This window comes from Bos grunniens, chromosome 17, assembly GCF_055505025.1.
Source record: "Bos grunniens cultivar Pamir isolate PY7600 chromosome 17, Bosgru_T2T1.0, whole genome shotgun sequence".
NCBI lineage: Eukaryota > Metazoa > Chordata > Mammalia > Artiodactyla > Bovidae > Bos > Bos grunniens.
Window position 1 is genome coordinate 46,498,633 of NC_141181.1, and position 16,192 is coordinate 46,514,824.

Genomic DNA, 16,192 nt, shown 5'->3' on the forward strand with positions numbered 1-16,192 from the left:
ATCAGTAAAAACACTGAGAATCATAACAGCCAGTTTTGGAGAATGAAGGATGTGAGAAAAGGCTCAATATGGAATCTAGAAAAAATACAGATGGATTAATATAAATACATAATATGATGCATGTGTTTGCTTGTTTAAGTACATGCATACATTTTCAAATTCTGTTCAGAGGATCAAGAAGCAATAACACTCCAGCAGAAACATATGCAGAGTACATCATGCAAAATACCAAGCTGGAGGAATCACAAGCTGGAATCTAGATTGCCAGGAGAAATATCAACAATCTCAGCTATGCAGATGACACCACCCTAATGGTAGAAAGTGAAGAGGAACTAAACAGCCTCTTGATGAGGGTGAAAGAGGAGAGTGGAAAAGCTGGCTTAAAACTCAACATTCAAAAGCCTAAGCTCATAGCATCCAGACCCATCGGTTCATGGCAAATAGATAGATAAAAAGTGGCAACAGTGGCAAACATTATCTTCTTGGGCTCTAAAATCACTGCAGACAGTGACTGCAGCCACAAAATTAAAAGACACTTGCTCCTTGGAAGAAACACTATGACAAACCTAGAGAGCATATTAAAAAACAAAAACATCACTTTGCTGACAAAGGCTATGGCTCTTCTAGTAGTCATGTATGGATATGAGAGTTAGACCATAAAGAAGGAGCATCAAAGAATTGATGCCTTTGAATTATGGTGTTGGAGAAGACTCTTGAGAATTCCTTGGACAGAAAGGAGTTCAAACCAGTCAGTCAATCCTAAAAGAAATCAACCCTGAATATTCACTGGAAGAAGGACTGATGCTAAAGCTGAAGCTCCAATCTTTCAGCCACCTGACGTGAAGAGCCGACTCATTAGAAAAGACCCTGATGTTGGGAAAGACTGAAGGCAAAAGGAGAAGGGGGTGGCAGAGGATTAAAAGGGGGTGGCACAGTATCACTGACTCAGTGTACAGGAATCTGAGCAAACACTGGGAGAAAGTGAAGGACAGGAAAGCCTGGTGTGTTTCAGTCCACGAGGTTGCAAAGAGTTGGACATGATTTAGTAACTGAACAACAACAACAGAAATGAGCACACGTGGCACCCAGAGCCTGGTTTCTAAACACTACTCTCCAAGAAAATGAACCAGGGCTCCATGGAGATATGGTGGGTTCCATGAGCCTAGAACATCTCTAGTGCTAGAAAGTTAGGAAAGACTCAAAAATGATGAGGACATATCAAAAGGACACAGAAGCCAACTGGAAAAGGCCCCCAAAGGTCAAAGCTGGGACAATTTAAACAACAAAATAAGTAATGATAGTATTGGATTATAGCTTATTGAGCAAAAATAAGTATCTAAAATATATTGATATAAATAAGTAATTCAATGAGGTGCCCTTGTATTAAAATTCCAATTAATAAATGTAGAAAGAATGATGGACATAGGAAATCAACCTTTGGCAAACACTACAGTAATAACTTGCAGGTAATAACCATCACTGGATGCTAAAATTCATGGAGAAAGTATCATGAGATATAAAACAGCTGTGTAGTGTCATGGTACCTCTCTGACAAGAGATTATGATTTGCAAAGGGAAAATGATAACTTCAAAGTGGATAAACTAGGAAAACACCCTCCTCAACCAAGCAATCAAAGTGAGCATCACTGGTGATAATGAATACCATCTTTAATGTCTGTATTTGAGCTGAATTGTGCCCCCAAAATCCCTGTGTTGGAGACCTAGGCCCGAGGACCACAGGATACAGGATGTTTGGGGCTGGTGCACTGGGATGACCTAGAGGGATGGTATGGGGAGGGACCTGGGAAGGGGGTTCAGGATTGGGAACATGTGTACACCCATGGCGGATTCATGTTGATGTATGGCAAAACCAATACAACATTGTAAAGTAATTAGCCTCTAATTAAAATAAATAAATTTAAATTTAAAAAAATAAAAAAATAAAGAATTGTACCTTAAAATATTAACATTAGGATGAACTGGGTATATGGGAACTCTGTCTTATTTTGCAATTTTCCCTTTTTTCCTTAAGTCTAAAATCATTTCAAATAAAAATCTAAAAAAAAAAAATCACAGGGGTTGTCAACTGGTGATCAGCTGACCCAATTCAACCCACAGATGTATTGTATTTTGGTTGAAAATGTTTAAAGCAAATTTGAATGAACTGCCAACAATACAAATCCAGAGATGCAATTTTACATCCAGATGTATGGCTTCCTTTCAAAACATCAGAAGTTGTGGCATTACCGCCGAGGAAGCCCCATCACACGCCCCCATCCTCAGGACCAAAGGCCCTGGTGTCCCAGAGCTGAGTTCACACACTGCACGGCTCAGCCCAGGCAGTCAGACGGCTTGAGAGGGTATGGAATCCCAAGGGCACGTGGGTCCCAGCTCCCCACAGGGTGGAGTACAGGGCTTCCTTCAGAGCCCTAGTCCTCAAGCACCTGGGCATCCTGAGACTCAGAAGTCCAGGTGCTAGAATTCATCAGGGCTTCTGCTCTCACAGTCCCCAGCTTGGGGAGCTGCACTCCATCATTTAGATGCTACAGAGGTGCAGGTGCACGACCCCCCACAGGTGATCCTGGGGGAACTGCACCCACTAGCCTGCCACCCTCTGGCCCAGGACAGGCTCACGGTCCAGGCAGACGAACTTACATACCCTCCCTCCTGCTCTCTCCTGGGGCCTCCCGTGGTGACAAGGGGACATGCACAGAGAGGCAGTCCTCACTCAGCACCAGCACGGGGTCCCTAACCGGCCCGGACCACCCTTGGGTGGAGCTCCTCCAGTCCTGCGAGCTGCAAGATGCCCTTCTGGAAAACTCTCTCTTTGCTAAAGTCAGCCGAAGCTGGAGTCTGTTCCTGTGTTGCAGACTATGAACTGAACACACGCTAACTACTTCCTAGGTGGGTGTCATTATCCCAGCTTACTAAGGATGAAACAGAGGCAGGGAGGCTAACACCCCATTGGGGAGCACACAGCTGTATTTGTTGAGTCAGTGTATGAGCCAATGAATAAACATCATCTCAGAGGACAAATTATACCTGTGATAGTTTTGTGATGCAGATTTTCTTACTATCTCCTAGATTACTTACCTCTCTTACCCTGAAATGACTTCGGCTAGGCAATACCAGCCCCTTCCACATGAGGCTCACACTGTGAATTGCGATGGCAGCCACACTTTCCCCAGTATCTGGGCTGGTCACTGTGGTCCCCATCCCGCCTGGGTCTCCTCCCCCGTGGTGGCTGCAGCAGCTCCCGCTGAGAGGCACACAGCAGCCTCGGGTCAGAGGCAGGCAGACCCAGCACAGTCTGGCTCTGTCCACAGCCCCGTCGCTGGTCCTCCAGGAAATGGTATCAGATATACAGAGGGACAGACCCTCCATTTTGACCACTTCCCAGAGTCCTACTACTGGAACGTCACCAATATTGGGCTCAATCTCTTCCAAACTTTATGACAAGCCTGATGGATGGACGGCCTGTCTTTGGGACTTACAGTCAGATGGATTGAAGGCCAATAGATGAGTGAATTTTAGACAACAGCCATTGAAACTGACAGCACTTAGTGCTTCAAGACACTGACTTTTGGTTTTCTAATTCTCAAAGTTTCCAAAGAATCTGCTTCTCTCAGTCTGTTTCTTTCTGAGGTTAACAAAGGTCTCATCTTCACTGGGGATGCAAGAGATGTGGGTTCGATCCCTGAGTTGGGAAGATTCCCTGGAGAAGGAAATGGTAACTTATTCCAGTATTCTTGCCTGGGAGATCCCATGGACAGAGGAGCCTGGTGGGCAGCAGTCCATGGGGTCACAGAGTTGGACATGACTAAGTGACTGAGCATGCATGCACACATCTTCATTGACCAAGGAAAACCGACCATTCCATCTTGATTCTCAAATAAAGGTTCTGATTAGCGGCTAAGAGCAATTCTAACTGGCCAGAGAGCTGCCATTTCTGAAGCATCTTTTAGGCAGGGGACTCTGGCTCTTGCCCCAGAATTGACTACAGCAAGGAGATGCCCTCAGTAACGTCTCGAGGGTGGTGTACATCTGCTCCCCATTTCCATCCCCCTCAACTGGACTGTCTATTTCAACAGCCTGTGTGCCAGCTACCTGGCCATATGCTCTGAGCTGGGAAGGTAACAGCCCTGCAGGCTCCCCACGCCAGACAGGACACTCAGAGGAGCCGCAGGAACATATCAGCGGAGACCTGCAAATCAGCACAACTGGCATCGGCCAAAGGATGGGTCAGAATCTGGACTGTTTGATGGTTTGGGGAGCAAGGAATGTGAAGTAAGAAGACACTGTAATGGTTTGAGGATGGGCTCTGATGATACACACTCTGGGTACCAGGCACGCCTGACACATCTACTCTGAACAAGGTGTGGAGCAGGCGCCCAGGCTACACTGGCCATCATGGTCTACCTGACCCAGGTCCCCACCCACAGGCAACACGGAACACTTAGTGAGCACTGGGGTCTCCAAACAAGGCCCCTTGATACCAGGGCAGTGGATTCTGGTTTATTTCACTGTACCCGTGACTGACTGGAGTTGGTTTCCTAAAAAAAGAAAAAATAGTGACAACATTGTTTTAATGTAAAGAATCAAGTGGCATGACATTAAAGAGAATGAAATAATGCCATTTGTAGCAACACAGATAGACCTAGAGATTGTCATACTGTGTGAAGTAAGTCAGACAGAGAAGGGGAAATATTGCATGAAATCCCTTATATGGGAAAGCTAAAAAGAAACTGTACAAATGAACTCATTTACAAAACAGAAAGAGACTCACAGACTTAGAGAATGAACTTATGGTTGCTGGGGGCAAGGGGGCGGAGAAGGATGGGAGAAAGGGATAGTTAGGGAGTTTGGGATGGACATGTACACACCGCTGTCTTTAAAATGGATAATCAACAAGGACCTACTGTATAGCACAGGGAACTCTGCTCAATGTTAGGTGGCAGCCTGGATGGGAGGGGAGTTTGGGGGAGGATGGATACCTGTATATGTATGGCTGAGTCCCTTTGCTGCCCATCTGAAGCTGTCACATTGTTAATCAGCTGTATTCCAGTGTAAAATAAAATTTTAAAAAGTATTGTGTGGCTTGAAATAAACTGATGGCAAAACATCACAAAAGATATTGGCTGAGCAGGACACCAGCCGGCAGGGACAGCTGACTCTGGCAACATGTGAGTTTTTGTCTCATTGGTTGAAAAGTCTCTCTGGGAAAACTCTAGAATGAAACTCGCTCTAAAAGTACAGTTTGGATCAGGCATCATCGCAGGGGTGTTCTGGGACATGGCCCGGAACCAGAGCCCCTCAGATGCACAGGCATCAGGAAATGCCAAGGGCATCCCCACAACCTGACGATGGGGGGTCTGTTTATGGCCTTGCTGACTTGCTGGGAGCTAGTAAAGAGAGGGTTCTGTGGATCAGAACATGGGCATCCCGTTTTGAAGGAGAGGAAAAGTGAGAGAGGGGAAGGATGCGAGGTCCTGAGGGTGCCCAAGGGTCTTGGACACCATCCGACTCAGAAAGGGACTGGGAGGGAGCCGAGATAAATAAACAAAATCCCTTCTACTCTTCAAATCCAGGTTCACACCAGCCTGATCTAACAAGGATGGTGGTTGTGGGAGCTGTGGGTGTGTGTGTGTGTCTGTGTGTGCATGTGTGTGTCTATATATATGCTGGGTCTGCACTTGTGCGTGTATCTGTATGTGAGTGTGTGTACTGGGGTGTGTGTGTATGCATGTGTGTCTGTATGTGTGCTACATAAGAGTGTGTGCATATATGTGTGTTTAGGTGTGTATACTGTGTATGTGTGTGTGTCTGTGTCTGCTGGATCTGGTTGTGCACATATTATTTGTGTGGCAGTGTGTGTCCTGGGGATGTGTGTGTGTGCACATGGACATCCATGCCCTGTGAACTCACGGGGGGTCCAGACACCAAGAAGCCCTGCATTCAGTCCTCTGTCCCCATCTCCCCTGCCCACTCAGCCTCCTGTCTCAGCTTCAGGACCTTGTCCCCAAGCCCCCAACTCCTCAGCCCCTGCAGCCCCAGCTCAGCCCACCCCCCGACATCCGCCAAGACTCACAGCCCCCTTTCCTAGGGCCACTTCAACCTCAAACCCACATCGCTTCCAAAATTGTTCAGAGCAAGCCTTCTCTGCTTTTATGCACTTGGATTACAGACTTGCAATACCTCCATGCCACATTATAAAACCCCCAACACCAGAAGCACTAAAAATGCCTCTGTTTCACACCAGAACCAAATTTCCAACACAGACTGAGCCTGCCGAGCTCATTTTGCCTAGTTAGCTGCCTCCTCTGAATGGCAGCCGGGGAAGAGTCTCTGGCCTGGGTGAGCACCCTCTCCATAGAAAGAGGAGCCACACAAATCAGGACAGAGCTACTTATATGGTGCTGCTGCCTCTGAGCTCAGCACTCGTTCAACAAATATTTTCTGAGCCAAAGCTCAATGCCAGGCATCAAGAGGAAGGAATAGATGATTCCAAATGGGGTCCAGGGCAGCTTCCCCGCAAATGCACAGGCTGGTTTAAGAGATGGTCAGTTTGAACGCTTATTTCGATTCCCACTCCTCTCTAGCTACCCTCCCTTTTACATATACTTTCTGTACATCCACAACTGCTGTGAGTTCAGCTACTGAGAGTCCTCAACGGCCAGAATTGCTGTTAGTAGATAAGAGCTTCCTGTCCAAGGTCACTCCCTTCCTATACAGCCCTCAGTCATGTACTGGACTAAAGGCGAAAGCCCCGAACTTTCAAGGGGACCATTCTGAAGGGCCATCCCAGCTTCAGAGCTCACCACAGGGTCACCTTCAGTCTTTGTTGAGAATGCATCACAGGCCGCCTTCTCCTTCTACTCAGCCTTCCTTCCTTTCCCATATAAGTCAAGCTTGCAATCCTTCTTGAATAAACTTCTTGCACACAAATGTCAAAAAAAAGAAGAGATGGTCAGTTTGCATAAATAGTAAGATGCGATCCTTGGAGGCGGCACTAGGGCTCAGCAAAGACGTTAAAGAGGGAGATGTGCGTCTTCCCTGGGGAGATCATGGAGGAGTCAGTAATGACTCCAGTGACCTTGACACGGGTGGGACTAGACCCGAGATGTGGAAGACCTTCCAGATAACAGGAGAGGCACACACAAAGGCAGAGGCCCACCAGGCCCAGACTTCACGGGAGAGCGAGTGTTTCTGTTCCTCTGGACAGAGGTTCAAGCAGAAAGTCACACTGGAAAGGTCCACTCAAGACTGACCGTGTGGCCCGAAGTTGAAATGAGTCTTCAGGGAAACCTGAGTCACTGAAAGATTTTAAATAGCTGAATAAGACCACCTGGCATGTGTTTCTGGAAGATAAGCCTGGGAACTCAGGGAGAATAAAGTGGGGAGAACAGTCAGGAAGCTTCTAGCTCAGGCAGAACCAAACCAGCAATGAGACTCCGAACCAGGGGTGGGGCAGCGGGAGGGAGAAGGTGAGGGATGCTTGGAAAACAGGGTCACAGCTGGTCCCACCAAGAGACCAAGAGCCAGGAGGGCACCAGAGCGCCAGACTCTGAGCAGAGAGAAGACGATACAGTGACAGGAGGTCACAGAGGACATGAAGGCTGGGGGGTAACGTGCCCACCTGCACACCTGGGTGGAGAAACCTGCCGGGGAACAGGAGTGATGCCATGGGGAGAGGTGGGTTTTGTGTCACCAGGAACATCAGTCTGGAAGTGGTGGCTGAAATCAAGGCAACCCCATGAATTCAGAGAGGTAAACGTTCCTGCAGACGGAGTTGGAGCAGGTGGCGCAGCAGAGGAGGGGCTGATACCAGAGAAAGGGCACCACCTGCAGGGGGACATGTCCTGCAGACCCGAAAGTGGGAACCTCAGGGGCTGCAGGGGGTGGGGTAGGCTTTGACAGAGTGCAGGTGAGCAGAGGACTCTAGAGAGGCACTGCGTGCAGGCTAAGTCGCTTCAGTCGTGTCTGACTCTCCATTACCCTGTGGACGATAGCCCACCAGGCTCCTCTGTCCATGGGGATTCTCCAGGCAAGAGTACTGGAGGAATCTTCCCAACCCAGGGATGGAACCCGAGTCTCATATGTCTCCTGTATTAGCAGGTAGGTTCTTTACCACTAGCACCACCTGGGAAGTTCCTCTGAAGACATGTGAGACCATCTCTGCAGTGTGAAAATGTATATAGAAAGTGGAGATGGTAAAAATCAACCTAGTTCAAAGAAGAGAAGGGGAGATGGATGTTGAATAAGATCTCTGAAACATGGGATCCAGCGAAGCCACTTCTGCAAGTACATACCCAGAAGGACTGAAAGTAGGATCTGGGAGAAATGCTTGCACACACACACGTTCATGGCAGCATTACGCACAACAGCCTAAAGGTGGGAGCAACCCAAGTGTTCACTGATGGATGTATGGATGAGCAAAGCATGGTCCATCCACACCATAGACTAGGATTCGGCCTTAAAAAGAAGGACATTCTGGGGCTTCCCTGGCAGTCCAAATGGTTAAATTTCTGCACTTCTACTGCAGGGGGCGCAGGTTCAATCCCTGGTCTGGGAACTAGGATTCCGAAAGCTTCACAGCGAGGCCATAACAGAAAAAAAAAAAAAAAACAGAGGACATTCTGTTCTTTCTGTTCTGACTTTTGCTATCACACAGATGAACCTTGAGGACTTGATGCTCAGTGAAATAAGCCAGACACGAAGAGACAAATCCTCTCTGATTCTACTTACACAAAGGCCCCAGAGGAGTCAAAGCCATAGAGATGGAAAAGAAAACAGTGTGTGCCGGGCAGGGACGGAGGATAAGGAGGGGGAATTCGTGTTTAATGAGGACAGAGTTTGGGTTTTTGGAAATCAGGAGAGTTCTGGGGAGGGAGGGTGGTGAAGGATGCGCACCAATGTGAAACGTGCTTAACACCACTGAACTGTACACTTAAAAATGGTCAAGATGGTGCAATTTATGTCATGTGTATTTTACCACAATTTTTTTAATGTTTTGTGATTTTTCAAAAAGAAAGGAGAGAGACAGGGTGGGGTAACATTCTCAGGTGAAGACTGTTTGCAGGTGGATGAAGAGGACGAGAGGAGGGGGAAGGAGCAGGTGGCAGGGTGGGGGTGGCCGTGGATGGAGGGAAGGTTCCTGAAGAAAGGCTGGCTGTGGAGTAGAGAAGGAAGGAGTGATGAGCGGGGCAGTGAGGAATCAGCAAGATCAGCGAGTTTAGCTCAGTCACTCAGTGCTATCTGACTCTTTGAGATGCCAGACTAGCACACCGGGCTTCTTTGTCCTTCACTAGCTCCTGGAATTCGCTCAAACTTATGTCCATTGAGTCGATGATGCCATCCAACCATCTCATCCTCTGTTGTCCCCTTTTCCTCCTGCCTTCAATCTTTCCCAGCATCACAGGCTTTTCCAGTGAGTCAGTTCTTTGCATCAGGTGGCCAAAGTATTCGAGCTTCAGCTTCAACATCAGTCCTTCCAGGGAATATTCAAGACTGATTTCCTTTAGGATGGACTGGTTGGATCTCCTTGCAGTCCAAGAGACTCTCAAGAGTCTTCTCCAACATCACAGTTCAAAAGCATCAATTCTTCGGCACTCAGCTTTCTTTATGGTCCAGCTGTCACATCCATACACGACTACTGGAAAAACCATAGCTTTGCTGCTGCTGCTAAGTCGCTTCAGTCGTGTCTGACTCTGTGCGACCCCATAGATGGCAGCCCACCAGGTTCCCCTGTCCCTGGGATTCTCCAGGCAAGAATACTGGAGTGGGTTGCCATTTCCTTCTCCTAGCTTTGACTAGACAGACCGTTGTTGGCAAAATAATGTCTCTGCTTTTTAATATGCTGTCTAGGTTGGTCATAGCTTTTCTTCAAAGGAGAAAGTGTCTTTTGATTTCATGGCTGCAGTCACCATCTGCAGTGATTTTGGAGCCCAGGAAAATAAAGTATGTCACTGTTTCCATTGTTTACCATCTATTTGCCATGAAGTGATGGGACCGGATGCCATGATCTTCGTTTTTTGAATGTTGAGTTTCAAGCAAGCTTTTTCACTTTCCTCCTTCACTTTCATCAAGAGGCTCTTTAGTTCCTCTTCTCTTTCTGCCATAAGGGTGGTATCATCTGCATATCTGAGGTTATTGATATTTCTCCCGGCAATCTTGATTCCAACTTGTGCTTCATCCAGTCCGGCATTTCGCATGATGTACTCTGCATATAAATTAAATAAGCACGTTGACAATATACAACCTTGACGTACTCCTTTCGCAATTTGGAAGCAGTCCGTTGTTCCATGTCCAGTTCTAACTGTTGCTTCTTTACCTGAATACAGATTTCTCAGGAGGCAGGTAAGGTGGTCTGGTATTTCCATCTCTTAAGAATTTTCCACAATTTGCTGTGACCCACACAGTCAAAGGCTTTAGCATAGTCAATGAAGCAGAAGTAGATGTTTTTCTCTTGCTTTTTCTATGATCTAACAGATGTTGGCAATTTGGTCTCTGGTTCCTCTGCCTTTTCTAAATCCAACTTGAACATCTGGAAGTTCTTGGTTCACGTACTGCTGAAGCCTAGCTTGGAGAATTTTGAGCATTACTTTGCTAGCGCGTGTGAGATGAGTGCAATTGTGCAGTAGTTTGAACATCCTCTGGCAACAAGAGAATGGGAAAGACTAGAGATTGCGTCAAGAAAATTAGAGATACCAAGGGAACATTTCATGCAAAGACGGGCACAATAAAAGACAGAAACAGTATGGACCTAACAGAAGCAGAAGATATTAAGAAGAGGTGGCAAGAATATATAGAATAACTATTCAAAAAAGATCTTAGTGACCCAGATAACCATGATGGTGTGATCACTCACCTAGAGTCAGACATCCTGGAGTGCTCGGTCAAGTGGGCCTTAGGAAGCATCACTACGAACAAAGCTAGTGGAGGCGCTAGAATTCCAGCTGAGCTATTTCAAATCCTAAAAGATGATGCTGTGAAAGTGCTGAACTCAATATGCCAGCAAATTTGAAAAACTCAGCAGTGGCCACAGGACTGGAAAAGATCTGTTTTCATTCCAATACCAATCAGCAAGATGGTCAGGATGAAGGAAGTAATGGAGCAACCAAGAGCAAGCTGTCTGGTGGTGGCTATCTGCCTGGGAAAGCACAAGTGCAGACAGACACTGGCCGGAAAGTGTGGACAAATGGGCAGAGCTGGGTTCTGAGGGGACCAAGAAGGGGCCTGACCTCCATGGGGAATCAGGGCTGGGGGGTGGCAGGGTGAGACAGGAGCTGCAGTGACAGCAACTTGTCCTGACTCGTCAGCTTCCCTCAATGCTGTCTCATTGAGGAGGTGATAAAAACACAGGTAGACACAGGGGTTGGCACATAGTAGGTCTTCAGATAATGTTGGCAGAATGGGATGGAACAGTATAAAATGGAATGAAACAGAAGATCCTGGCGGGAACGGTCTTTGTAGGACTCCAAAGGATCAAAAGTGGATTGAGTTCTTATCACACACAGAACAGATAAACAAGGTCCTACTGTTCAGCTCAGGGATCTCTGTTCAACATCTATCATAAACCATCATGGAAGACAGTATGGAAAAGAACGTATACGGAATCACTTTGCTCTACAGCAGAAATGAATACAACATTGTAAATCAACTAAACTTCAATAAAAATTTAATAGATATATATTGTATTCTTTAATAAATTCCTTGAGAACGTCAAGCTTCAACCATAGTGCACGATTCTGGCACAAGGAAAGTCACACTTTTTAAAGGACAGGTGCACACCTGTGTCCCTGATCCACCTGTCATTCTTATCACAAAGACAGAGTGAAGGCGGAGACAGTCAGTTACAACGGGGCAAAACAAACAGCTCAAAACTGAAAGCATAGAAACGGCTCTGCGAAATGCTAACATATTTCCCAGAAAGAACCAAACTCTCTATCTCGCTAATGGCTATCAACTAAGATAAGTGAGAATAAGCCAAGATATCCCATCCTCCAAAGACAACATTTATTGTAAAACAGAAATAGCCACAGTTGCTGTGCACACATCTGTAAAAGCAACGTCTGATCTCAGAGGCCTTTTTACACAAAATTAATACTGTGTGTCCAACCCCAGAGCTATCCAGGGGACTTTCCACTGCTGTTCAAAAATAATCACAAGAATGGATGCCAAAATCCTAATTCCGGCCAGCACCAATCCATCCAAGATTCTTTCTACAATCATACAGACGATCGAATATTCCTTGCTGCAAAAGGAAATCAAAGAGCAGAAATGAGGACAAATTCACTCTAACTCACCAAGTGGTGCCGGAGGTGGACAGTGATAAGAGGGGAGCCCGATAAATTCTGGGAGAGCTTCGGCGTCGGGGAGACCTCCAAGGAGATCAGATAGCTGGTCGCAGAGAGCAAGCAGTTTTTATAATTTGCTGCCTCAGCAATCCTTGGGAACAAATGAAAAATCATTACAAAACAGAAATTTAAAAATAAACAAACAAACAAAAAAAAAAAACCCTTGAGTTTAAAATTTCAAGTTAAGCCTGGGACTTTTGAGACTGAAATCTTTTGGGGGTGGAGTTTTGATTTCTATCAAACAGCACATTCTGCTCCAAGACTCGGTGTTGGTACTAAAAGGTGAGATGGAGCCCTTGACCTCACAGAGTCTATAGTCTAGCAGAAGGAGAGGGTAACCCAGGAAGTGGGGAAGAACAGGAGGATCAAAACAATGAGATTAAATCTCAGCCATACATTCCCTTGACCTGGGACAAGTGACTTACCTGTTGGAATTTTCCATGTCCAAATTATAAACCGCTGTGGCAAACAGTAATGTGATGGACACCTGTTGTCTTGTCACCGAGTAGCCCTTCATCCCTCTCCTGATAAAGGCACCTCAGCTTCCCTCCAAGTGACCACTCCTTCCTGACTTATAGCCCATATGCTTTGGAGGGACCTCCATCCTTAACTCAAGAGTAAACCCCGCTATCACAATTTGAGTGAATCAGTGCACTGCATTCCTCAGACCATACTGATTGTTCAGATGTAAGCACATGTTCCATTAAGATCCGAAGAGAAGTAACAAGATTCAGATGGAAATGCTGGGTCAGAGATCCTCACTTCTCTCTGCTAGATGTCAGTCCAGAACCGTGAGGTTCCAGCAGTGGCTTATAGTCATGACCAGAGAGACTGACTGGGAAGGAGGTCCACATCCAGGAAAAGCTGAGAGATGGAGTTGGGTGATAGCAACTGGATGCTGGATCAAGCTACTCCTGAAGCCAGCTGTCCATGCACCTTTCAGCTTATGGGATCCAACAAACTCCCCTTTTGTTTAAAACAGCTTATGCCTGGGTTTCTGTTGCTTATGCCCAATCAAAAGAATCTTGGCTGATAGACATAGTACTTGTCTCATGGAGTTATGAAGCTGAAATGACATTCAGGGCCAGGACTAGGATGAGGGAAGCAAGGAACTTGGGGTGCAAGATCTAAGAAGGTGTTCACATTCAGGGTTTGCCACTTGCAGCACATGAATGACTCCATGAATGAACACAGCTCTGAATGCTGTGTTCTTGGTGACTGTTTATCTAGCCCTCACCCTCGCCCTGCCTGGTATATGGTCAGTAATCAGCAAATGTCTGTTGCCTTACTCTGAACTTCAAGACATTTCACTAGGATGCCTGCGACATGAAGTCATTCAGCCCCGACTCAGGTCACCCAGTCATCTGCTGGTTTCTTTCCTAATCTGGACTTTTGCATGGGGATTCTGTCCCTTCCCTGTGTTTATACTCACAGAACCATCTTCATAACATCAAGCAGATCCCTGGGAGCTGGGTGTACAATCTACTTCCTCCCTCAACTAGTTTTACCTGTTAACTAGACTCAAAGCTGGTGATCTGGACTAGAGCCAGTGGGACCCATGCGTCTCCCCCCTAACACCACCATCATCACCATGGGACCCAGCTCTTTAAACAAGCCCCTAACATCAGTTCCTTAAAAAAGAGCAGGTCCCCAGCAGCACACAGAACTATTCCTGGAATTGTCAATGTGAGAGGTTTTTAAAAAATATCGTAAAGATTTAAAACCCCTGGGACTTCCCTAGTGGTCCAGTGGTTAAGACTCTGCACTGCTGAGCCCGCACACCACAACTAAAGAGGCCCCCGTGCCTCCACAAACAGCCTGCATGCTGCAAAGAAGACCAAGCGTAGTCCAAAACTAAAAAAAGATTGAAAACCCTAGCCCTGCCTTCATGGAAATACCCTGCTGAAGGGTATTTCCAACAGAAAATATTTCCTGTAGCAAAACAGAGGCATGGATTCCTCGTGTTTGTGAATATCACCAAGGTTGGAAAGCTGAGGAGCTGCTGCAAACTCAGAGAACACGGCTGATTTGCTATCTGATTATTCTTCTCTGGAAAGGCATCACTGTGCAAGCCCCAAGCTACAAGACACATATGGAATAAGTCACACAGGTTTAAAAAAGTGAAAGACACTGAAAAGCAAATCTCACTCCAGCTCGTGGTTCTCAGCCATTGTTTTTCATTATGGCCCCCTAAAGAGTCCTATTAGACCCATTTTTCCTAACACCCCACCATTACTCCATCAACACCTGCCCATCCCGTGAAATCGTAGTACCACACACATAGAGTAAATCTGCTTATGTACTTCAATATGCTTTAGGTAACTTTGCAGAGCCACAGCCACTGTCATATCTCAGACTCCTTGCCCTCAAAACCAATTTTCACCTTCTGGAGGTGATAATGTCCCCACTGAAAAGGCAGGGAGTTCAGCCACTGCTATGGAAAGTTAAGACTCGCTGGATGTCACCAGGGACCAGTTCAGACCCAAAGATAGAAAGAGTGGTCCTCAGTAACACAGAGGCCTGCTCTCTTGCAGAACAATGAGGCTGCCCGGGTAGACCACCTCTCCGCTTGTGATTTCAGGGAGCTGAGATGTTTTGAGCTCAGCGCAGTATCCACTGAGATAAGGTGAAATGCTTGCCAACACCTCATAGTCTACGCTTCTCTCTGTGAAGTCAGCATGTATGTAATTCCACCAACATAATAGAAATCATTTGTCTAGCAAAAATTAGGACTATATATTAGCCAACAGTAAAATCACAACCATAAGACCCTACATACACATCGTTATTTGTCACATCTCCCCTCTCCCCATCCACGTCCATTTCTAACAATTCATCAGGTCAGCTGTCATCTCCCACTAGGATATAAGCTCCATCGGGGGCTGGCTTCTTACCCATTCTGTTCACAGCTCTCTAAGCCCTTAGAACCAAGCCTGACACACAGTAGGTTCTCAACTAATATGTGTTCAGTGAATTAATCTTCTCACAGACAGACCGTGATGACTTAGATCAAAATCTTAAGAAAAACATGTAAAAAATGGAAAACCTATGGAGAATCTTCTCTCCATAAACACAGTGCAAATCCAGAGTGGATTCCTGGATTTGGCCCCAGCAACACATGGATTCAGCCAAATGCAGCCTAGTAAACATTGCCTTTGAGGGCAGGAACTGATATCAGACTCAACAGTCTACACTGTGCCCTTAGGAGCATTTTTAATCTGGAAAAGCACAATTTCCCAATACAGATGGGTTTACACTGATGGTCTCCAGTGACTCACTGCTCATGCAGCCAGGGAGCCTTTCCTTCTGGCTGAGTTTGCCCTGCAGAGAGGCCCAGGTCGGGGTCCACGGTGGCTGAGCCAGGAGGAGCCCACCATCCCAACACCACCACCCAAGTCGACAATCACAAGACATCAGATGGACTAAGAAATTACTGTTTACTTTTTAGATGGGATAATGGCATGGAGTTCATTCTGTATTTTTAAAAGTCTTTGTCTTTTAAAAATAGAGACTAAATATTTACAGATGAAACTACATGATGTCAGAGATTTGCCTCAAAATAATTGGTGGGGCCAGGGTGAGGGAGCGGGGTGGGCAGAGGAAGCCCAAACGGCCGTGGGTGGTCCCGGTTGTAACCCGGTGATGACCGTCTCTTTTGTTTTTACAGATGTTCAATTTTTTTTCATAATAAAAAGAGGGTTTTTTTATGACTTCATTTAATCTCTCTGGTACCTCCAGTTTTAATAAGGGTTTTCCTTTGTCTTCATAAATCTGATCCAGGCTTGATTTTCTTTTATTTTAACCTGTTATCTGGGGAGCAGTAACACTTGGAGACT

At 46.2% G+C, this 16,192-nt stretch overlaps 1 protein-coding gene across 2 annotated transcripts in view; it reads right to left on the reverse strand.

Moving 5' to 3' along the window:
- ADGRD1 (adhesion G protein-coupled receptor D1) overlaps window positions 1-16,192 on the reverse strand; it is a 176,696-nt gene that overhangs the window by 104,674 nt on the left and 55,830 nt on the right. For both annotated transcript variants that reach the window (XM_086347242.1, XM_086347243.1), the window contains one exon: window positions 12,306-12,447. In XM_086347242.1, coding sequence (XP_086203368.1) covers window positions 12,306-12,447 — 142 coding nt within the window. The remainder of the gene's footprint in view (window positions 1-12,305; window positions 12,448-16,192) is intronic.